We start from the raw sequence: 24,066 nt of genomic DNA, 5'->3' as shown, positions 1-24,066 counted from the left end.
CGTGGCTCTGGGAGGATTCGCGCTGTGTCACGGGGGTACAGGAGGGGCTGTTTGTTCCCTGCCCGAGCCTGGAGAAGCCCTTTGGCTCTCGGGTTCTTAACTCGGTCCTCTGCGAGTGCTGACGGCTGTGGAAAGGCCTGGGGATGATCCCGAGGGTGCTGCTCCTGACTGGTGTCAGTGGGAATTAGCGGGGGGGCTCTGGGAACGGGTACACCCTCCTGTGTCTTGGGGCTGGGAATTACTGGGGGAGGCTTCAGGGGACAGACACAACCTCCCTTGTATCTCGGGGCTAGGAAATACCGGGGGGCCCAGGGAATGGTCATTCACCTCCCGTTGTCTCCGGGCTGGGAACTACCGGGGGGCTCTAGGAAAGGCACACCCCCTGTCCCATTGTCTCCGGGCTGGGAATTACCGGGGGTCTCTGGGAATGGGCACATATCCCCTGTATCTCAGGGCTGGGTGTTACCGGGGGGGCTCTGGGAATGGACAGACCCCCAGCCCGTGTCTCAGGGTGGGAATTACGGGAGGGGGGCTCTAGGAAGGGGCCCTCCCTTCCCCTGTCTCAGCGCTGGGAATTACCGGGGGGGGCTCCGGGCGCGGCCTCGCCCTCCCCGTGCCCCGGGGGTGTTCCCGGCCCCCGAGGGGAGGCGGGCGCCGCTTTGTCCGCGCCGGGCCCTCCCCGGGCCCTCCCCGGGCCCTCCCGCGGGCGCGGGCCCGGCTGCGGCTGCCACGTCCCGGGGGCCGGGCCGGGCCGGGCGGGGCGAGCGGGGGGCGGGCCCGGGGCCTGCGCGGTGCCCGGGCGGGGGGCGCGGCCCCGGCGCCTCAGACAGCGCGGCCGCCGGGCGGGAGCACCATGTGCGGTGAGCACGGGCCGGGCCGGGCCGGGGGCGGCGGGCAGGGCCGGGCCGGGCCCCGTCTGCTCCGGCCGGCCGGGGGAGGGAGGCTCCGGGCGCTGCCGCCGCCCCGGGGGTGGCGAGCGGCGCCCCGGCCCCGTTATCCCGGGTGTTATCCCGGGTGTTATCCCGGGTGTTATCCCGGGGTATCCCGGGTGCCATCCCGGTGCCATCGCCCCGCCGCGCCGGGGGGGGCGGTTCGCTCGTGTTAATGCCCCGAAAAGGCGAATTGTCCCCCGGTGGTGACAGAACGTGGCCCCGGCGGACAAAAGGCCTCGGTAGCGCCCGAGTTCGGGCGGGGGTGCCGGGCTGTGGGGATGGGACAGCCCTGCCCGGGGTGCCGGGCTGTGGGGATGGGACAGCCCTGCCCGGGGTGCCGGGCTGTGGGGATGTGGGAGCCCCTGCCCGGGGTGCCGGGCTGTGGGGATGGGGAGCCCCTGCCCGGGGTGCCGGGCTGTGGGGATGGGGAGCCCCTGCCCGGGGTGCCGGGCTGTGGGGACGGGACAGCCCTGCCCGGGGTGCCGGGCTGTGGTGCCGGCACGGCGGGGATGTGGGAGCCCCGGTGCTGCCCGGGGGGACACACGGGAGCCCCCGGCGTGCCCGGTCCCGGCTCGGCTCTGTGGGCACAGCCGCTCCCACCCGGGGCACAGCAGTGGGGATTTGAGGCGTTCCAGTTGTGACACGGGGGTTTCTCGGGGCCGCTCGGGCTCGGTCGGTGCGGGCTGAGGCAGCGGGCGGGGGTCCGGCCGGGGCTCGGCTGTGCCCGGGGCCGGGACCAGCTCAGGACACACCAGCGGAGCCTCCCCGAGCTCAGCTCTTGCCCCGGGCGAGCAGCAGCTCGGGCCAGCGAGGCTGCTCCTCTCACCGAGGTCCTTTCCACTCCATTTGCTCTTCCAGTACAGCCACTCCGCCTCTTCTTTTGGACACGGGAATATCACTGATCCTTTATCTTTCTGTCCCGTCGTCTTCATGTTTTTCCATGGATATCTATGCAACAGTGATCTGTTGGTTCTTCCTGTTGTCATTCAACATTTCCTTCTCTTTTTTGTTAGTTTTATGTGCAAAATTAAAGTGATGCTCTAAGCAAGATTATGGGGTTTGTACCTAATGTGCAAGTTGCCATTTCTCTCATTGTTTTTGTGGAGTTGAACTGGTATCACCTTCAAACTCCTCCAGTACCTGGCCAGCATGTCCAGCTTCGTGCCCTCTTTCCAGAACCTCTTTACCAGGGAGCTGGGAATCGATCCTCTTTGTCAGTCTTCCTTCTGAGTAGAACTTGTGTTGTATTTCTGTAAATTGTGTTTCTGACTGTACATCTGCCCTTGTCAGAGAAAAATGAAGGTAAGGCAGGTCAGAACTGCACATCCCAATTTGCAGTCAAGTGGCACCAGTTTTCTCTTTGGCCTACTGACAAATACTAAGATGTAAAACCATCGAAGACACAATAGTTTCCATGCAAAAACCAAGTATAAATTCAGTGAAGGGAAGATCTGAGCTTCCCTTGTGGAAGTTGTGGAGTACTGTGAAAAGGCCATAAGGAACTCCAGCTTACATTTAACACTATGTTCAGTTGTGTTAAAAGTACAAAGTGGAGCAAAGCTAAGAATAGAAGGGATAATTATTATTATAAATAGCTTGCTGCAAGGATAGGGATGGTTTGGGTGCCTCGTACTTGCCTTATATGAGGTCCAGCCTTTGAAATGTGCAGTATTAACTTTCTGCTCTTTTGTCTTTTTGTGTGTGATAAGCCCTGAAAATGCTGGGGGGAGTTACTTAGTTGTGTTCAGACTTGATGTGTTTCTCCTCTTTATGATATAAGCAAAATTCTCTTTGGATATTGAAACATTTTATGAAGACAGTGAGAAAAGCATTAGTGACTATTGACTCTGCTGTTGAGTCTTGTTCTGGGGGTCAGAGATGTATCCTGTGGGAGATCTGACTTGTCTCTCCTGACTGAGGGGATGTCTTGCAGTGGAGGGCCCTGACCTCTCGTGCTGTGGGTTCCACAAGGTCTGAGCAGCTGAGTTACACAGGGCAGTGGCAGCTGCACAGGCCTGGTGAATCCTCAGACAACGTTTCTGGAATAGAATGGGAAGTTGGGATTTACACTGCTTTGTCTTGCCTGGTGGGTCCCCTGCCACCTTCAGAGTTTTACCCAATTCATCTCATGCAGAAAGGTGGTTATTATGATGAGTTTTAACAGAAAAAATGTGACAGTGCTGCAATTGTTGTCTGAATTCTCAGATACCTTCGTTTATCAGAGAGACTGAAGGGAGAGCTTCAGTTCACTCCATCAACAGCTTCAGCTTCCAGACTGCAATTACCAACAATGTTTTCCCTGGTGTTCAGGTTTATGTGTGACCTTACAAAGTCCCATGGTCTGACAGGCTCCTGCTGCTGGACAGGGGAAGGAAAGGAACCTCAAAGTTCAGTTCTTGGTGTCTGACAGCAATATGGAGATGTGCTGGGGTTCTGCTTTTAATAGTGCTAGTGAAAAATAGCATTTGCTCTTGGTGTGTATTAGAAACTTGCAGTTTGAAGACCTGGCCAGTGTAAGTTGGGTGTGCTTTGGTCTGAATGCACCAAATGGTGCATTCAATGGCATCTATGGCATGAATGTTCAATGGCATCTATGAAATAGTTTAGAAAACAGGTTTTTCAGGGTAGCCAGGCTCAATGGACTGTTCTGTAAATCAGTAAACCTGTTGTATGCTGTGACTGATTTTAATGACAAAAGGGATTGTAGAATTTAGGTCTTGTATTACTAGTGACTCCTGAAGATAAAAATGGGAATAAGAAAGACTTGAGTTTCAGGTTTGGGGGTTGTCTGTCCAGCAGTGGGGGCTGCTGTCCCCCTGCTGAGCTGCCATTTGTCACCCCGAGGTGTCCCCAGGGGCTGCCCTTCTCTGAACCAGGAGCAGTGGTTCCTGCCCAGAGGGAACCCCCAGAACTGATGCTCTGGTTGTTCAGTGAGGCAGGAGAACCCCTGCCCCTTTCAGCTGGGGAGGGAGAGGTGTGTGTGTGGGCAGCCAGAGCAGCATCCAGTGCACAAATGTGGATCTGCACTGAGGGGATGTTTTCCTGCTTTGCTTTTTGCTCGGCCTGGAGGTGATGGGTTGGGTGTAACCTCTCCCCTGTGCAGCTCTGACAGCACAGCCAGGGTGGGTCTGACCTTGTGCTCCTCAGACCAGGCAGAAATAGGGAGGCTTTGGTACACAGGGGTTGGCACCTCCCTGAACTGCAGGTGACAGGAGCCCACTCCAGTGGGGCTGAGCATCCCTTCTGGGATAAAGAATTCCTTGGAATTGCCAGGGGGATGTACTGATAGCATCGTCTGTGGAAGTGGTTTAGCAGTAAAGGGTATGCTACAAAGGAGTTTGTGAGTAAACCCAGCCTGAAGGCTTTTCTGCTTTTGTAGGAAAAGGATTAGGAGAAGCTGTTCCTGAGTAACTTCACCTATTCAAGATCCTGGAGAAGATTATTTGTCTGGAAGTAGTGATTAATTTCATTTGCCTGTGAACTTCCCATGAAATAAAGGAATCTGAGCTCCGAAAAGGTCACAGGAAAATGAAGTTCTCAGGAAAAGTATTGTGACTGTCAACTATAAAAATCAGGAACATCCATTTGTTAAAAGTTCTATTCTGTTAAAAGTACCATCTGTTTATAGGGAGCTCTTTGTGTAGCTGACAGTAAGCAGGCCCAGGATTTGGGCTTGAATTTTAAAAATCAGCTCTCAGAGAGAGTTGGGTTTCCCAAGCTGCCAAATACCTCTTCTCGTGGTTCCTCAGGTAAGGTTTTTAAGGCAAACCCACAAGAAAGGAAATGTTTTATGTTCTAGAGTGTATAGATCAAGATATTTCACTGAAGAGAAATACAGACAGGACTCCTTACTGTGGATTTCAGTGTGATTCAGGGGTTGTCTGATAAGCTGACATGCTTTGAACGAGCCTTTTCAGTCCACGTGTGCAAACTCCTGTGTCAGGTCAGTAGTTTAAATATGTCATTAAGTTGAAATGCTTCATTATGTTGTAAAGTGGGAGTGCTGTTCTAATTCCCAAGTGTATTAGTGTCAAGTCCTGAGGTGTATTAGTGTACTCCAGCCAGGGCTGTTGTGTTTCCTGAGCCTGGCAGACAGACATTCCTGGAGTGTCTTTGCTGCTGTTTTCTTTCAGCTGGGAATTCCCAGTTCCAAACAGTGCTGGACGAGAGGGAAGTTCACAGGGCTGGTGTTTTGCTTCACATATCATGTGTTTCAGCTGGAACAATGCCAGCTCAGGGCTTGTCAAGATAGAGTGATTAAACGTCATTAAATGTCACTCATATATCTTGGTTTCCTGGAATACTTCCTCCTGCTGGCTCATTTCCACAGTGAGTTCCAGGGGGCAGGTGTGGTGGTGTTACTGAAGAGCCCTTGTGTGGGAGGGGCTGAAACCAAAACTCCTCTTTTTGGGTCTGCTGGGCACCTGAAATTCATGGTTCTGGGAGGTTCTGCTCGGAGTTTGGGTTTGTACATTTTCAGCACCTGACAGCTGGGCTGGCAAGGGGGATAAGCTGGGGATGCACCAGATGGGACCCTGGTGGAACTCCTTGGATTTGCCTTGGAATTTCATCCAAACCAGCGTGTTCCCACTGAGAGTTGTGATTTCAAGAAATTGTCACTTTGACAGAGAGATTGGTGCTTCTCTGAGAGCCCTCCTGACAGAGATCTGTGCAGTTGTGTCTCCTCAGCTCCTGACCAAGAGCTGTGCAGTTGGTGTGTCCTCATCTCCTGACAGAGAGTTGTGCAGTTGTGTCTCCTCAGCTCCTGACAGAGTTGTGCAGTTGTGTCTCCTCATCTCCTGACCAAGAGCTGTGCAGTTGTGTCTCCTCAGCTCCTGACCAAGAGCTGTGCAGTTGTGTCTCCTCATCTCCTGACAGAGATCTGTGCAGTTGTGTCTCCTCAGCTCCTGACAGAGATCTGTGCAGTTGTGTCTCCTCAGCTCCTGACCAAGAGCTGTGCAGTTGGTGTGTCCTCATCTCCTGACAGAGAGCTGTGCAGTTGAGTCTCCTCAGCTCCTGACCAAGAGCTGTGCAGTTGAGTCTCCTCATCTCCTGTGGTGTGAGAGAAAGGTCCTTTCCAGGCTGAACTGCAGGGTTGGGTGTTCTGTGTCCCACCTCGGGGCAGGCTGCCTTTTGTGGCTGGATGAAGTGACCCTTTGTTCAGCTGTTGAGTGAGAAGAGGGTTTTCCTTGCAGGGCCCGGGCTCTGTGTCACACTGGGCCGTGTGTGTCACGCTGTGTCACCTGGGTGCCCTCTGACAGTGACACACTTGGGACCCAATGCTTGAGCTCTGATTTCAGAGGAAAATTTTCTCTGCACAGCCCAGCTTGTGGCTGCTGGGAGAAAGGAATATTTTTCAAAAATGCTCCTAGATCAAGCACTTCTTTCCTCTTCAGTCTTTCTGTTGAGGGCAGTGGAACTGTGCTTAAAAGTGGCAGTGATTCCAAGGTGTGATTGCTCAGATATTCCTGAATAACCCAATAGTTAAGAGCCAGTAAAAATGCTGGTTTTGAAATGTGCACTCAAACTTTCCCCAGCTATGACGAGTCACCTCATTACAGGATGTTTGAAAAGGAGAAAATGAAATGCATTTGTAAATATTTCCAGTAAATGAAACTTCTTTACACATAATTCATCATGATAAGTGTCATAAATGGGTGATAAGCCTTCAGATACTGGAGTTTAGCTTGCAGATTAGTAAGTCGTGTTTTGTAAAAGACTTGTGTCCTTTTACAGGAGCCTTATTGTCCCATATTTTACTTTAATTATGCGTCATTTTTGCATATTCTATTTTTATTTCATTTTTTCCTGTTTCCTCTAAGGTGCATTTCAAAGCTCCTTGTCTTACTTTCATTTTCGTCTGTAAGATGTGTTGCTCACAGGTGAGTTCTTAGAATTTGATTTTCCCAGGGGCACCTCCATTATCACTCCAGCTATTTTCCTCTCAGGGTCTAAAAGCTGAACTGAGTCAAAATGGAATCTCCCAGTGTTTACAGGGTCTGGTGTTTTTTTGAGGAGTGTGTCTGCATATTTCACATCATTAACAGTGTATTTGCATTTCTTCTGATTTCCTTACTTTTCATAGTCTGTGTTTTCTGATAAGAGGCACTGAATTCCTTGGGTTGGGTTTTTTGGGGGTTGTTTTTTTTTTTTTTTTTTTGTAGCATTCTTAGTCTCAGGTTCATATTTTTTTCACAGGCCTCCTGAATAATCCTTATGGTGCTGTAATTAATAGACGTTTTCAGTGCCTGAGACAAGTGCCAAGCTGGCTGCTTTCTGGATGGATGTGTTGTGTTTGTTTGCAGTACAGGCAGGAGTAAACCCTTTGGTTTTCCCTCTTGTTCCAGAGGAGCCATCCCTTCCTGAGGGCACGGCCTTGTGTCCTCCCCTGCCAGCAGCTGTGATCCCTGACAAGGAGTCGAGTTTGGAGCTGTTGGTTGGGTGTTTTTTTTTAGTTTAGGTGTGACTGAACTTGCTGAAATGTGCAGAGAAAACGACTTCTCAAGCCACTGTCTGATTTGGGTTCAGATTTACCAAAGGTGTCCAGCCCTGCCTGCAGGGAGGCAGTTCTGCTTTTAAGCCATTTTTTTTGGTTCAGAATAAGTAGCAATCCAAGTGTCAGGAGCGGGATGGAGACTAAAATGTTCAATTCACATTTTAAAAAAATATTTCATGACAGGAAAATGAGTTTCTGCCTAAAAACTGTGCCTTTCTGTGGAGTGAGACTGTTTTCAGGAGGAGGGTTTGGTTTCAGAGGGCTCAGTTCCCAGTTCCACATGTGTGGGTGACACCCTTGGCCCCCCTGTGCTTCCATGGAAAATACCCTCATTTAAAATGTGATATCACAGCCTGGAAATGAGTTGGGTTTTGTGCCTGGTGGTGTTACAGGGGCAGTGCCTGCCATCCCACAGTCCCAGGAGCATTCCCTCCCACCCTCATCCCCTGATCCCAAAGCATTCCCTCCCACCCTCATCCCCCTGATCCCAGAGCATTCCCTCCCACCCTCATCCCCTGATCCCAGAGCATTCCCTCCCACCCTCATCCCCTGATCCCAGAGCATTCCCTCCCACCCTCATCCCCCTGATCCCAGAGCATTCCCTCCCACCCTCATCCCCTGATCCCAGAGCATTCTCTCCCACCCTCATCCCCTGATCCCAGAGCATTCCCTCCCACCCTCATCCCCCTGATCCCAAAGCATTCCCTCCCACCCTCATCCCCTGATCCCAGAGCATTCCCTCCCACCCTCATCCCCTGATCCCAGAGCATTCCCTCCCACCCTCATCCCCTGATCCCAGAGCATTCCCTCCCATCCTCATCCCCTGATCCCAGAGCATTCCCTCCTACCCTCATCCCCCTGATCCCAAAGCATTCCCTCCCACCCTCATCCCCTGATCCCAAAGCATTCCCTCCTATCCTCATCCCCCTGATCCCAGAGCATTCCCTCCTATCCTCATCCCCCTGATCCCAGAGCATTCCCTCCCACCCTCATCCCCCTGATCCCAGAGCATTCCCTCCCACCCTCATCCCCTGATCCCAGAGCATTCTCTCCCACCCTCATCCCCTGATCCCAGAGCATTCCCTCCCACCCTCATCCCCTGATCCCAGAGCATTCCCTCCCACCCTCATCCCCCTGATCCCAGAGCATTCCCTCCCACCCTCATCCCCTGATCCCAGAGCATTCCCTCCTATCCTCATCCCCTGATCCCAGAGCATTCCCTCCCACCCTCATCCCCTGATCCCAAAGCATTCCCTCCCACCCTCATCCCCTGATCCCAGAGCATTCCCTCCCACCCTCATCCCCTGATCCCAGAGCATTCCCTCCCACCCTCATCCCCTGATCCCAGAGCATTCCCTCCTATCCTCATCCCCTGATCCCAGAGCATTCCCTCCCACCCTCATCCCCTGATCCCAAAGCATTCTCTCCCACCCTCATCCCCTGATCCCAAAGCATTCCCTCCCAGCCCTTGCACGCCGCTGTCTGTGGGGGCTGGAGACATGGACAGGGAGCCAGGGTGGGATATAAGGTGGCAGAGCCAATCCCTCAGTGCCCTCGCTGTCCCACAGTGCTTCCCCTCCACCTTCCCTCAGTTCTCCTTCCTCCCTGTGTCTTTCCATACCCCACTGCTCCGTCCCCAGATTGCCGAGGCTGCCTCACCCTGTCCCTGGCAGCCTGTCCCGTTCCTGCTCAGCCAGGGAAGAAGGGCCTCCTCTGTGCTCCCTCAATGGGCCCTTGTGCCTCTCACCCGGCTGCTGTTCCCGGGAAGGCCGTGCAGGAGCCAGCCTGGCCACAGGGGATGGAGTCCCAACCCCAGAGCACCCCAGGGCTCCTCGTGGCTCCCTCTCCAGCAGGTCCTGCCCGAGCGGCCGGGCTGCTGTGCCGTGGGAGTGGGATGAGTTCCCAGGGAACTGTGCCCCAGTGGGACTGGCTGTGCCACTCTGAGGGGGCTGAAATGCCACCAAGGGGGTGCAGGGCTTGTAGGTTCTTCTGGAGAACCTTGTGATGGGCCCAGCACCATCCAAACGAGGTGTGAAGCTCCAGGGATTGGCTGGGAACGGGACCCTGAGCGTGGCATCCAGGATACATCAAACACAGAGCGAGGTTTCAATCAAATGATTTAGATGATTCTAAAAAAAAATGCAAGCAGTGTTTGTGATTCTGTAATTACTCATGGTGGTTTTAGTTATGCCTTCTGGAGTGGCTGGATTTGGGATGTCCTGGCAGGTGACAGGGAAGTATCAGGGACTGCTGCAGCTCAGCTGCCTTTGAAAGCCCTCTCGGGTGCCTTTTGTCTCTGCTTTATGGTAACTTGTTTGATGTGCAACTCTCCTGCTGCATTGGGTGTCTGTTCAGAGGGGGGCTTTTCCAGCTCCTGCTGTAAGACCCGGAGTCATTTAAAGGATTTTGGGCATCCGGGATATAGCTGAAATGTGCTGTCCTTCAGCCTGACAGCTACTCAGTCAGCTCACTTCAAACAGGAGGCTGCTGTTTGTCTGAAGAAGGCAGTTTTTAGAAGCAGAGTGAACGAAGCATCTCAAATTGGAAAGCTGTTTTTATGCCAAGGGGTGGGGATGAGGGTTTGGAGATGAAGGCATCCTTCCCAGGAGGCGTTTGGAGCACAGCAGAGGTGTTTGCTGCTGTCGGGATTTTATCTGCTGAGCTCTGAGCTGTGGGCTGGGAGGTTTGGGGAGGAGGAGCTCACCCTGTCCGTGAGACTGGAGGATCCAGCACTCAGGGTGAGCAGAACCCATGGGAGAGCAGCAGCCCCGTGTGCCCTGTTGGTTTGGGATCGGGAGCAATGGAAAGGAAACTGAATTTTCATAAACTTGGTCCTGGTAGCCTTGCGGGTGGTTTGGGAAATGAAGGCAGAAGCCAAAGGAACCAAGTGAAAAACTCCTTTTTTATTGTTTTGCCTTCGTCTGAGTAGGATTAAGAAAAGGAACACTAGAAAGTGCATCTGATTTCTTGCAGCAGCGTGGAAGATCAGGGATTTGTGGTGAGCTCTGTTTGCAGCAGAGCTCCAGGGACATGTCACTTCTCCTGGCAGTGGGAAGGTGAAGCTCAGGGCAAGCTTATCCTGAGACCTTTCCATGGAGAAGGGAGAAGGAACAGGAGGGGGTCAGAACAGCTTGGGCTGTGTAAGGCCCTGTCCCTACCGTGGCTGAGCAGTCCTTGTAAATGGTCCAGCACTTTGCTGTGGGATGTTCTGTGTGTCCATCAACACTGAGTAGCCCCTATTCCTACTTATAAAATAAAGACAACAAAAGGCTTGGAACTATTTAGTTTAATTCCAAAACACAAAAAAGCTGAAGAATGCAATTTTTCAAATATTCTTTAAAATAGTCTCTGTGTAAAGCTGCATGCTCTAAAAGCCCTGTTGGGAACACAGTTTCACCCATGAATAAAAGTTTGGGAGCTGTATGGCAGCACCATCAGGAAAATATCAAAGATGTCTTTAAAAGGACTTTGGGTTTGTGTGTGTGACTGAATTCTAATCTCAAGAGGTTTTGATAAAGGTTCTCAAATGGCAAACCTGGAATTCCCAGTCACACAGATGGATGTTTGTGTGAATCTGGTCTCACTTGTACTCCACACAGATATTTTCTCCTTTCAGATGTTACAGGGTGAAACTCTAGGTTTCAAGTATGGATATTTCTAGCACCCAGTAAATGTCTTTTCCTCCTACTGCTTCATGGTGGCACCAAAGGAAATGGTTCTGAGCTGGAGCCAGGGTTGGCATTAGAGATGGAGGAATTTGTGTGTCCTCATCACTGCTTAAAATAGAAGCAACAATTAATCTTCCTCTGCAACCCACAGGAAAAGGAGCTCCATTGGTTTGGGGGTGTTCGTGTGCACGAGTGAAATGATTTTGTTCTCAGTGAATTAGTGGGAGGAACTCGAAAGCTCTTGAAGGAAGAGTTCCTTTGGAGGAAGGTTCTTGGCTCTGTGTTAGTGAGCCCTGACTTCTTCACCTGCGGGGAGGAGTGTTCTGTGCCCTGTGTTGTCCCCTGGCAGCTCATCCTCTTGTGTAGGTCCAGCCCACGGGGAAATTATGCCTCCCATCACCCCCAGGCTTGTCCTGCTCAGATGCTTTCAGAGTCAGGAGAGGGATGAGGGTGTTTTTGGGTAGTTTTGGTCTGTTAAATGTTAGTGACATCTCTGTGGGGCTGAAAACGTGGTGGTGAAAACTGTCAGCAGAGAGTTCATGGTACTGTTTGAGTTTTAACTTAGTGCACACACAAAGGAGCTGGCACATACAGAGCTTCCTCAGCTGTGATTGTGTGGTAAGATTGTTCTCTTTTCCCCAACCAGGCATCTTTGCTTACCTGAACTACCATGTTCCCCGGACGAGGCGGGAGATCCTGGAGACCCTCATCAAGGGGCTCCAGCGGCTGGAGTACAGGGGCTATGACTCTGCAGGTACCTCTCCCTCCAGCAACACTGCCTCTTCTTTTGAGTTTTGGCTTGTAAGTGATGGGTTTTGTGGGGGAATTGTGAATGGTTTCTACTGTCTTCTACTGTTGAAGAAAACTGAAACACAAACTGGACGTGCCTGTGGTCAGAGGTTTGGATTAACTTTCAATATACAGATTTCTATAAACATTCTTGATGCCTTTTTTTTTTCCTAAGGCTTTAAAAATACTGACAAGGGTGGCAAAAGGAAAACTTATTTCTGCTCTGAGGGGTTTCTTCCCTGTATGTTGAGGAAGAAAGGGCAGTATTGGTTTGCTTCAAAGATTGTAATAACTTCTGCACTTCACTCTCTTTCTCCACGTCCCATGGTGGTGCTTAGGTGTGGGACTGGATGGTGGAAATGACAAAGACTGGGAAGCCAATGCCTGCAAAATCCATATTATCAAGCAGAAGGGCAAAGTGAAGGCCCTGGATGAAGAGGTTCACAGTGAGTATCTCCCTTTCTTCCTTTGCCTGCCCTCTTCCCTTGAGCTGTCCTCTCCCCTCGTTTGGGTTTTGGATATCACCTGTTTTACCCACCAGCACTGTATTTCCAAGTGGCCTGTGTGTGTAGAGCCAGAGGTGTCAACACTCACCCCTGTGCTGTGAAGGCACCATGTGCTGTGAGCACCCCCAGTGATCCTGTGGGTGTGGGGTGAAGGCACAGAGAAGTCCTGATTCCTTGAGACAAATCAGTCACAGCCTGTTAAAGTAAAATAGACCTGAAATATGTTTTAAAAAGGACCTAAAAACCCCAAACAAAATCAATCCTTAAGATGAGAGATAATTATCTAGAGCTTGAGCAGAAAGGAGAAATGCTCTAATAACTCACCAGGTGGATTTTAACTGTTCACTTGTAACACTTGTCCCAGCTCAGTCTGTCCATCTGGGGGTGATGGGCTCTGCAGGTGGCTTTGGGAAAGCACTGGTGTGTGACACTGTCATATCATGAGAGCAGGCAGTGAGGGCTTCTGCAGCCCTTTCTGCTTCTCTGTGTTCCCTTGATTGAGATGTTAAGTTCACTAAATCTGAGCTCGATGCAAAGGCACAGAGTTGTTGGGAGTGGGATACAGGTGGGCTGTGTGAGGGTGGGGAAGTGCTTTTCAGAGCAGTCAGGATCTCTGTTTCACATCCCAAAGCTGCTGTGTTGATGTCATTCAAGTCTTTTTAACCCACTCTTGTGTTACCCTCAGGTGCAGAGTGTTGTGTGTCCCAGGAGGAGGTGGGTTGGTCTGCTCTGGGTGTAAACCAGAAGCCAGAAAGGCCAGAGGAGGTGGGGTGTGTGGTACAGAAACAGGAGAGAGATAAAGGATTCCTGAGGAAACGTTTGTCTGCTCAAGAAAGTTGCAGGATAGTTTTAAAGAGATTGTGGAGACACTTGTGGAACAAAAGGAGTATTTTTTTTCCAAAGAAATATTATTGCTAATGGTACATTTTCTAGAGACAGGGGTTAGGGATGAATAACTAAGTGGTGTGTAGCCATGAGGTGGGCTGGCACAGTCACAGGTGACAGGTCACAGGGGCATCCTGAGAGATAACAAGGTTGGATTCTTTCTTAAAGGTTATTTTGTGTTTTAGCAAGGTGAGAAATGCAGGGTGATTGCTTGTGTCCGTCTGCATTGTCCATCCCTGGAAACACCTTGGTGTTTTGGTTGGACTTGATGATCTTAAAGGTCTTTTTCAGCCTTAACAATCCTGTGATTCCGTGTCCTGTGGGATTTGCTGGTTCTGTTTCCCTGCCAGCATTCCTGTCCTGTGATCCCCGGAGGCCTGGGGAGACCCCCCCTTGGGGTAGGGACAGCCCCTCAGGACTAAAACCTTCCCCTTCTGCTGCAGAGCAACAGGACATGGACCTGGACATCGAGTTTGACGTGCACCTGGGGATCGCCCACACGCGCTGGGCCACGCACGGGGAGCCCAACCCCATCAACAGCCACCCCCAGCGCTCCGACAAGAACAACGGTGAGTCTGAGCCCCTGGGCCTCTGCAGGAGCTTCCTGCTGCCTCCCCTGCCCTGGAGGGGTGGCTGGACCCGGGCTGGGGGTTTATTCAGTGGTGCTGAGCCCAGCTGAGGGGAAGCTGCAGAGGCTGGACTCGGTTTTTGGCCACGGGGTGTGTTGGCAGTGAGGGGTGATCCCAGGGAGGGGTGGGGTTGGTGCCCAGGGGTTGGGTGGGTGTGTGGGCACAGAGCAGGGAGGTAAAGGCAGAAGGAAATTGGATGGTGAGAACTCTCGTGACCGTTCCTTGGAGCAGGATTTTGTATACTTTTTTCCCCATTTATTTTGGTTTTTCCCCGATCCCACTGCACAGAAGGGGTTGTTGTGCTTGGGGCTGTCACAGTGTGGGTTGTGATGGGTGTAGCTGCCCCAGGAGCAGCAGGGAGTTTAATTGCTCCCAGCAGGATGGAAGCTGCCAAGTGCCTGAGTGACTCCAGAAGCTTTGCAGGATCTTGGCAGCCCTGGTCCCACCCAGGTCACTCTTATCCTCTGCCATTCCCAGCCACACCAGCGGGGCAGAGCAGGGAATCCCAGCAGGAGGTGAATCTGCTTTGTTCTGCCAAGTGCCTCTCCCACAGTGACGTTCTGTGGGCTCTGGGGTCAGTTCCATGGCTGTGGGCTTTGCTGCCAGGCTGGGGCTGGTGCTGGGGCTGAACAGGGCCTTTCCTCTGTCCCCAGAGTTCATTGTCATCCACAATGGCATCATCACCAACTACAAGGACCTGCGCAAATTCCTGGTGAGTGACCCCTGGGGGTGTGTGGGACACTCCCTCCCTGCCTTCCCACTCACCTGTGCTCACAACACTTCCCACTCACCTGTGCTCACAACACTTCCCACTCACCTGTGCTCACACACTTCCCACTCACCTGTGCTCACAACACTTCCCACTCACCTGTGCTCACACACTTCCCACTCACCTGTGCTCACAACACTTCCCACTCACCTGTGCTCACAACACTTCCCACTCACCTGTGCTCACAACACTTCCCACTCACCTCTGCTCACACACTTCCCACTCACCTGTGCTCACACACTTCCCACTCACTCCCCCACTTGTATTCTCACACTCACTTCCCCACTCAAACTCTCCCACTCACATTCACACTCCCCACTTGTCCTGTTCCTTCACTTACTCCCCAGATCTCATTTTCACTCCTTCTACTCCCCCACTTCACTGAGACTCTCACAGTAACTCTCCTACTCCTGAGTTCCATCCCCCCATTCCCTCTCTACCTCACTCCCACTTGCCTTCCCATTCCCATCCCTCCTCACTCCCCCACTCATATTCTCACACTCATACTCACTGCAGTGCTCACTCCCCCAATTTACACTCCCTCCTTGATCCCTCACACCCCTGCTCCCACTCCCAGTCTCCCACTCTCTCTGTTCACATTCCCTCTCTCACACCCCCTCATTATTCCACTCACTCCTTCTCCCTCCCCACTCACACTCACATCCCCCTCCTCCTCACTCCCCTGCTCATGTTCTCACACTCACCCCTTCACTCTCACTCTCTTCCATTCTGCACTCACTCCCACTCCCACTCACTGCCCTGTGCTCCCTTCCTCATATTCTTGCAGTTTGAAAGGCAGGAAAGAAGGATGAAAGGAAAATGTGAAGTGAGGAGAGAAAGAAGGAAAAAATGAAAGGCAGAAAAGTAAAAGGAAGAGGAAAAGTAGAGGGAAGAATTCAAAAAAAGATGGGAGAAAAGAGGAAGAACAACTGCAGTATGGAAGGATAAAAAACAAGGAAAGAAGGAAAGGCAGGAAAGAAAAAGGGCGGGCAGAAAAAAAAAGAAAGGCAAGAAAAAGGGAAGGAAAAGGAAAGATGAGGAAGGTGGGAGCAAAGAAAAGAAAAGTTATGAGGAAAAGGTCAGAAAAGTCAAAGGGAGGGATAAAAAGGAAAAGCAAGAAGAAAAGTTAGGAGAAAGGAAGGAAAAGCAAATGCAGGAACAAAGAGAGGAGGGAGAGGGGAGGGAAGGCAGGGGGCTGGTCACCCACACGTGCTGTCGCTGCAGGAGAGCAAAGGCTACGACTTCGAGTCGGAGACGGACACGGAGAGCATCGCCAAGCTGGTCAAGTACATGTACGACAACCGCGACAGCGACGACATCAGCTTCACCACCCTGGTGGAGAGGGTCATCCAGCAGCTGGTAATGCTGCCAGGGCAAGGGCACCCAGCACAGACACACTGCCCAGCAGCTGGTGGTGCTGCCAGGGCACCCAGCACAGACACACAGTGCCAAAGACACCAAAGACAGCACTGCTTCACCACCCTGGTGGAGAGGGTCATCCAGCAGCTGGTAATGCTGCCAGGGCAGGGATCCAGCACAGGCACACAGTGCCCAAGATCAGCAGCTGCCCTCCAGCACTGCCCAGGGCAGCCTGCCCGTGCCACCACTGCAGGATGCTCAGGGGCACATTTCTGTCTCTCCTGCCTCTGGCAGTTCATCTCAGACATGCCTTTGGGTTTCTTTAATATTAGTCAGTGCTCATCTGGAAAAGGTCTCCATTTTGGGGCACAGCAGCCCTTGGAGGCTGCCAGTCCCTGGGGTGTGGGGGGCTGAGTGTGGGAGGTGGGAGCTGGCCTGGGAGAGATCGTGTGAAGGTGAGTCTGTGCTTCCAGTCCTTCCTGAAATCTCCATCTGGGAGAGCTGCTGACCCCTTGTGGGAACTCCACCGCAGAGCCTCTGGTTCCACGTGTCAGTCCGTGCCCAGCCATGTGCAGGAACAGGATCCATCACAATTTACCTCTCATCCCAGAGCACCTCGTTCAGGAGAGTTTTTCAGTGATTTCCCTGCCAGGAGCTCTTGTAGCAGCAGGCCAAGAGCGTGTGTTGCTGGCAGGTTTGGCTCACCTGTACGTTCTGTGCCACCTCACCTGGGCAAACACCCCAAGGTTTTGGTGCTTCCTTGGCCTTTGTAGGTCCCTTCACTGTGCTCTGAGCTAATGCAGGAGCATGGGGTGGGTAACCAAGGCTGTCTGGCTGCAGTGTCTCTCTGGGGTTCAGAACACTCATTCCATGGTTAAGGATGCACAGCCTGGGCTCAGGGGAGGGAGATCCTTCCAGGGTGAGGGGGCTGCAGCTACAGGTGGTTCTGAGACATCTGTGGAACCACCTGTTTGGTGTATCTTCTTTGTTCCCAGAAACACGGGAGCAGCTTCTGTACTGGGAATACTGAAATGGTGCCCAGGCCTCACGTGAAAGGATAAACAGTTTGTGTTTCTCTTGTTCCAGGAAGGTGCTTTTGCCCTTGTGTTCAAGAGTGTTCACTATCCTGGGCAGGCCGTTGGTACCAGGTAAATGTGGTAGAGGTTGTTTTTATCACACTGGATGTGCTGGGCTGAGAGTAGCTGTTGTTTTTAATTTCCTTTCTCCTATTTTTCATCTACCATAACAGAAAATTCCCAGAGATATTTGGAAAATGTCTTGGTGACCAGCTGTATCACACCTGGTCTGGTCGTGATAAAAAAGCTTTGGGTTTTTTTTGGTATACTCTGGTTGTGATTTGAAAGAAGATGGTTTTATCTTTTATTTGGTGCTTGCTGTTGTGACAGCACTTGGGTGGGTCCTCCATTTGACCTGGAAGCTGGGCCAGCCCCGTGTTCAGGTTTTCTGCCTGACTTTTACACATCAACATCAGCTGGGTTGGTTTAGCCACACATGTGCCTACACAGGTGTTGAGTTTTGGTGCCAATGCCTGTTTGTGGGTACGTGCACTGAGGAGCAGTTCCCAGTTCAGGTGTCTGTGGGATTGCAGTGACTCTGGCAGAGTTTTCTCTGACCTTCAGACAGGTTCCTCACATCCTTGTGTTGTGTTCGTTCCGAGATCCTCTCGCTCTGTTGTGGCCTCTCCTGTTTGCAGTGGCTCTGGGAGGCTCTAGAGGCTCAGCTGCCGTGCTGGGGTGGGCTGAGGGTGGGCTGAGGGTGGGCTGTGTCTGAGGCTGTCCTGCTGTTCCTGCAGGCGAGGCAGCCCCCTGCTCATCGGCGTGCGCAGCGAGCACAAGCTCTCCACCGACCACATCCCCATCCTGTACCGCACCGGTGAGTGGGACCCTTCCCTCTCCCAGGGAGGGCACAGATCCTGCACAGGCTTGTGTGCCTTGGGATGCAGATTGTACTTTTAAACTGCTGTCTGTAAATCGTAAATTAAACCGTTATCAGAGATTTTTTTAAAGTAGGTTTTTCACACGTGCTCTGCCACCACATCCCTCGTGTCAGTCCCCGATTTTATAATCAAAGCTTTAATGTCCAGTGGCTGCAAGGAAAATACATCTTCGTAGAATAAAATGGAATCACAGAATCACAGAATGGTTTGGGTTGGAAGGGACCTTAAGGCCCATCTCATTCTACCCCCTGCCATGGGCAGGGACACCGTCCACGAGCCCAGGTTGCTCCAAGCCCTGTCCACCCTGGCCTTGGGCACTTCCAGGGGTGTTAGAACAGTTCAGTACAGTACAGGTAACAGTGTAGTTAAACACAGATACTCAGATGTGTATTCTGTGTGTGGCATATTGGCATTCCTAGACCTGGCTGTTTTCAAGAACAAAAATGACAGAACTTTTTAGGTTGGAGGCTTGGCACGATCCCAAACCTTTCCCTCACCCCCCAACAGCACTTTTAAGCATCAGAATTGTCCCACACCCTTTGTGTAACCATCTGTATTTAACGTGTAGTTATGTTGTCTGTCTGTCTGTCTCACACGAGGGTTTTGCCACCACAGACACACAGTTACACCCTTGAAAGTGAAAAGGGACTGAGAATTACCCTGTAATTTGCTGTTGTCGGAAGGGTCTGAACCTGTTCAGTCCCTGGGCCCTGGACTTGTGTTCTGAGCAGTGCAGGGATCCAAAGGAGTTGATCCAGAGCAATTGCTGTCCTGTGTCTTGCTGCTTCCTAACGGTGTAGCTGCTCCCTTGCTGCAAGAACCAGTGCCAGCAGCTTTGCCTCTTGGTTGTATTGGATAATTAGCAGTAATCCTTTATGTATGTATGTAACACTGTGTTTATTTACTGAGTGTCTGAAGTTTGGTTTGTTTTTTTTTCCCAATTGCACTTCCAGCTGTACAATCTATGGATCATTCTTTTGATGGAATATCCATAAAAATGGAGGAAGGTGCCTACCAGAAAAAAGCTAATACTGGAAATTTCAGACAAATCCTCCAGTTCTTTAGGAAAGGAATCACAGATGACACAAAGATGCATTGTCTCTTTAATATGTGGTTATTGCTTTCTGTGTAGGGTAGTGAACAAGTGGGATAACCAGAATTTCTTCTTGATCAGAAACACCATGAGCAACACACAGGAAAATCCACCCACCATCCCATTTCAAATATTGGGACATAATGCTCAGCATATGTGCAAAACTGATGACAGTGCATGTTCCCTGCAGCTCTGACTACAGGAGGAAACAGTAAATTACCTTAGAAAACAAAGCCCACTAAACTAGGAGGCTGCTAATAATCCTGATGCAGGCATTGTCCAAAATTCCTTCTGGAATTCTGGTTGTCAGAGCTGCATCTTGCCCCTGACTGTGGTGTGAGGCTGAACTGCAGCCTCTGGTCGAAGCATTAAAGTTGGCCTGAGGCTGGAACTTCTTTCCCTCTGCTCATTTATCAGGGTGAGCCATTTTTAATTCACATTAAGTACTTAACTTTTTTTAAAGGCCAACCCATCACATGTGATGTGAGGCACTGAGTTCACATCTGAAGCAGGGGAGCCCTTTTCTGTGAGAGAAAAGATCTGATTCTTGGTGGCCTCAGGCACTGGCAGCTCAGTGGGTGGGATCTCAGAAACCCCTCTTGCTGGAGGAGGAACAAACCTGGGTTTGTGGAAAGGTGCACTGTGTTCTCTGCCAAGAGCTGGTTTGCCTGGCTGCAAACATCAGGTGAGATTTTGTTTCTTTTTAGCAAACACAGCTCTCAAGTCAGTGTAAAGTGTTGAGGGTAAAATTCTGAAGTCAGATTAACCTTAATTCCCAGGGACTTCAGGAACTAAAGTACCTCAGCTCTCAGGGAGGCTGAAAAACTGACTTCCCTACCCATTTTTACTGTACCTGTGTTTATTCTCCATGGTGTCTCCACTTTTGATTCAGAAGGGAAAAGAGTGAAGGAGTAAAGGATTACCTCTGTGTTGCTTCTAAATTCTAGTAAGTGGGGGGTTGGTGCTGGAGAGCAACAGTCCAGATTATCTGTAGATAAATGGACAATCTGTGGACAAATCCATAGATAACATAGTAATCATAATTGGCTGATAATGCTCACTGCAGCTTCCCAACCCCTCCTTGGAAATCACACACACTGCACGTGTGTGTGCACAGTAAGAACATGTTCCAGTTCCAGCTCAGTGTAGAATCTGGAATACAGGAAAGCAATGCAACATAATAAAGTCAATGCAGGGAAGTGTTATGTTTTAAGAAACCAAATTTGCATGTTTTGATCAGGTCTGGGTGCTTCTCTTGGGGAATGGCCACTAACAGACAGCTCTGCTCTGTCCTGTCTCAACACCAAATCAGCCTGTCCTGTCTCAACTCAACAACCAAGATATTGTTCTCCTCATTTACTGACTTAATAACTCAAGTGGAGGGCTCTAAATCCTTGCTGAGTGGACCTTTCTTCCCGAGTACCAACATGAAAGCAGTATTTTTTCTTTACATTTTCATTTGCAGAAGTACAAATCTAAACACCATGAGCTGTACTTACATCACTGAATCAGATCAGTGTCCAGTAGGTGAAACAACATCAGGATTATGGAATAAATATAGAATAGAGTAACTTCAGTGCTGTTGTTCTTCAGCAATAGCCACATTTTGGTAGATAAGCTGATTAATCCACCCCCACCCTTCCCATACCCTGCACAGTGACTGGCAAATGATGTTGCTGGAGGCCAGTGCTGAGCAGTAGGTGTTGGGTCCTCATCTGCATTCCTGATGAGCTTCACCACTGAGAGGTGTTTTTTGAGGAGGAAAATCAGAGAGTATTGGGAATTAGCAGAGTATTCCAGAAAGGATCCCTGGTGGATTTCTCTAAGGCTGAGCACAAGTTTTTCCGAAGCTGCTTCTCAGTCCTGTCCCCTCCAGCACACCTGGATCCCTCCTGGCAACAGCCCAGGACCCACAGCAGGTCTGATTTTTGGATCAGAGTGAGGTGGGTGTATTTGATAGAACAGGAACAACGCTGAGCACTTAATCCTGGATTTCCTGAGCTGTGTCTGACCATGAGCTCAGCCAGACAGAACTGGGCTTGGGTTACATCTGCTGTGCTCAGTGGAGCACTGTGGTTGCACAGGTGGCAGCTCTGAAAGAATTTCCCCAGTGCTGAGAATAATTGACAAAAAAAGAGCAATCCTGCTCCATTTCTGAGAGCCTCAGGAGAGTCAGTGAGGCAGGAGCAGGGGAGAAACTCAAAATCACACCCAGGGCAGGTTCGAGTGGGTGAATGTGGCTGCTCACAAAGCAGCTTGAACTCTCTGCTGGTGGAGCCACACAGAACTTCCATTTGAGTTTTTACTTACATTTTCCTCTATGCTTAAACCCCTGCACTAACACTACACTTGCAGATTGAATTGGAAAGGACATAAACCCCTTGCAAGCAAACTGAGAACGGGCACAACACCACCGAGTGCTGCTGTGCTGCCCTGTCCCGTCACTGCTCCACTCACTGTGACCACCCACGGGGATCAAAACAGTGCTTCATGTTGGTACTGAGCCTTGGGGCCTCTGTGGGTCTGACCTGTGCCCTGTGTCCGTGTGGGCAGCTCCTGATCCTCGTGTCTTCCAGGGAAGGACAAGAAGGGAAGTTGCAGCCTGTCCCGTGTTGACAGCACCACCTGCCTCTTCCCCGTGGAGGAGAAAGCTGTGGAGTATTACTTTGCTTCTGATGCCAGGTAAGGTTCTTCAGCCTCTTTTAGTGTATATAAAAATAGGCTGTTTAAAGGTGAGGCCTTGAACAAGAGATGGGGAGGTTGTGGTTTCTTTGTGAATAAAGGAAATGGTGTGTATGTGGCCATTGCTTTACAAATATTAACAGAATCAGAGTTTCTGTTCAAGGAGTGAATGCTCTCCTTGGAGTAGTGGTGTTACCCTTCTTCAGGCACATCTGTTGATAAGATTTCCTACTGATGGGAAACCTGAGAGAGTACTGACCTAAATTAACAGGACAGATGCTAATTACCAGGAGAATTGTGTTGATTCTCTTCAAACATGCAATTCCTTCATCATCAAAGGTGTCTTACTGTAATCCTAGAGGGAGGAGAGACTAACTTGGCTGCAGCCTTAGCAGAGCTTTTGGGATTCTCTGTATTAGGGAAATGAATGCTTGCTCCAGGAATGTAAAAATCCTGCAGTGGTTGACTTCTGCAGCTCTTTTCATCAGGGTATTTTGGAGAGTCTTAGGACACCCTGATGTGTTCTGGTTTTAAAGCTTTTCAGTGACTCGCTCAAGGTCAGGACAAAAGCTACTAAAATAGGGAGCTGCTGTACCTGAGCTCAGCTGAGAGAGAGCACAGACTAAAACCTGGCCACAGATGTTAAATCCCTCTGGTAATGCCAGTATTGACCCTCCCCAGGTAAACTGCAGGCAGGGGAGGTGTTTGATAGTGTCTAATTCTTGGGGTGCTTCTGAGCAGATCTCAGTGGGCTGTACTGGGGGCCAAGCTGTTCCCAGTTCTGCAGATGGGGAAGGTAGCCACAGTGGCTTATCCCTGGAAAAACCAAGGAGGGTACCTGCTCCTCTGGCTGAGCAGCCTGTGTGCCAAGGCAAAGCACTGTCCTGGCTTCACTGCCCAGCTCCTGATGGTCACATCCCAGTGCTGCACATGCTGCTGTGTCTGAGGAGTGCAGAGTTTCTCCTTAAAGCAGGCACTGAAATTAATAATGAGCTGGGTGGAAAAAATCCAGTTCCATTGGCAGGGTGGGAATGCACTTTACGGGACTCGTCTGATTTTAAGAGAAATTCCTTTGAAATGAGCAACTTTCTCGGATCAGAAGCTGTGTGTTGGGCTGGGGAGGGGCTGCAGCTGTGGGAGTCTCACGTGAGTGCTGTGTGTCCCCAGTGCTGTCATCGAGCACACCAACAGGGTGATCTTCCTGGAGGACGACGACGTGGCGGCCGTGGTGGACGGGCGTCTGTCCATCCACCGCATCAAGCGCACGGCCGGAGACCACCCGGGCCGGGCCGTGCAGACCCTGCAGATGGAGCTGCAGCAGATCATGAAGGGTGAGAGCTCCTGGGGTCACCTGTGCAGCTGCACAGACCCTCCCTGCAAACACAGATAAATGAGGGGGGAAGAGACCTCTGGAGGTCACCTGGGCCAGTCCCTGAGCCAGGACCAAGCAGAGCGGGGTGTTCAGGCAAACCAGAGTGTTCAGTCAAGGCTGGAGCATCTCCAAGGACAGAAGCATTTGGACATTGCACTCAGGCACATGGTGTGACTCTTGGGTAGGGCTCTACGCAGGGCCAGGAGTTGGACTCAATAATCCTTGTGGGTCCCTTCCAACTCTGCGTATTCTGTGATTCTGTGAAATCCCACAGCCTGTCTGAGCACCTGCTCCTGTGCTTTATTACCCTCATGGGGAGAAAAGTCCTTACATCTGCTGGGACTTTCCCTCTTGCTGTTAACACAATAATGGGGACAGTTGTGGGGCTGAGAATTTGACCTCCTGTTCGGAGCCAGCCGTTTTTTCCAAGATTGATCCCTAGCAGACTTGCCATTCTGGATCTGCCCCTTCACTTACACCTTCTAGGAATCTGAATCGAGCTCTCATGATGAGCTGATGCTTTGGCAGAAAAAGAAGTATCAATTTAATAATCTCTGAGTGGTAACTGGCCCGTTAGTGACTCTGCTCCAGGCTTCTCCCTATAAACACAGGAAAAATTTCAATTACCAGGAGGTAATTTAAAATTGAAGTTACCAGGAGGTAAAGTGTTCTAATCTGTTTTCTTTCTTTTTCTTCATAGGCAACTTCAGCTCATTTATGCAGAAGGAAATATTTGAACAGCCAGAATCCGTCGTTAATACGATGAGAGGAAGGGTCAACTTTGATGACTACACTGGTAATTGAGACTGAGCCTCCTTCCTTTCTGACAGCTCAGTGTCCAGCAGTTCCTCACAGCAGTTACAGTGGAGGCAGCAGGGGATGATGTGGGGGATGAGAACCTTGCTGGTGTCAGATGGTGTGTGCCCCAG

At 50.9% G+C, this 24,066-nt stretch overlaps 1 protein-coding gene across 2 annotated transcripts in view; it reads left to right on the top strand.

Annotated features, from left to right (window-relative positions):
* The first annotated feature begins 782 nt into the window (after positions 1–782).
* The window catches only part of GFPT1 (glutamine--fructose-6-phosphate transaminase 1), a 42,565-nt gene continuing 19,281 nt past the window's right edge, over positions 783–24,066 (top strand). For both annotated transcript variants that reach the window (XM_051812059.1, XM_051812058.1), the window contains exons 1-11: positions 783–860; positions 11,743–11,850; positions 12,224–12,331; positions 13,720–13,845; positions 14,559–14,617; positions 15,899–16,033; positions 17,120–17,181; positions 17,847–17,926; positions 21,660–21,765; positions 22,933–23,096; positions 23,838–23,933. In XM_051812059.1, coding sequence (XP_051668019.1) covers positions 854–860; positions 11,743–11,850; positions 12,224–12,331; positions 13,720–13,845; positions 14,559–14,617; positions 15,899–16,033; positions 17,120–17,181; positions 17,847–17,926; positions 21,660–21,765; positions 22,933–23,096; positions 23,838–23,933 — 1,051 coding nt within the window. In that variant the 5' untranslated portion in view covers positions 783–853. The remainder of the gene's footprint in view (positions 861–11,742; positions 11,851–12,223; positions 12,332–13,719; positions 13,846–14,558; positions 14,618–15,898; positions 16,034–17,119; positions 17,182–17,846; positions 17,927–21,659; positions 21,766–22,932; positions 23,097–23,837; positions 23,934–24,066) is intronic.

This window comes from Manacus candei, unplaced genomic scaffold (genome assembly GCF_025592945.1).
Source record: "Manacus candei isolate 608988 ecotype Guabito, Panama unplaced genomic scaffold, ASM2559294v1 h1tg000084l, whole genome shotgun sequence".
Lineage (NCBI taxonomy): Eukaryota > Metazoa > Chordata > Aves > Passeriformes > Pipridae > Manacus > Manacus candei.
This window is presented reverse-complemented; position numbering and strand designations above follow the sequence as displayed.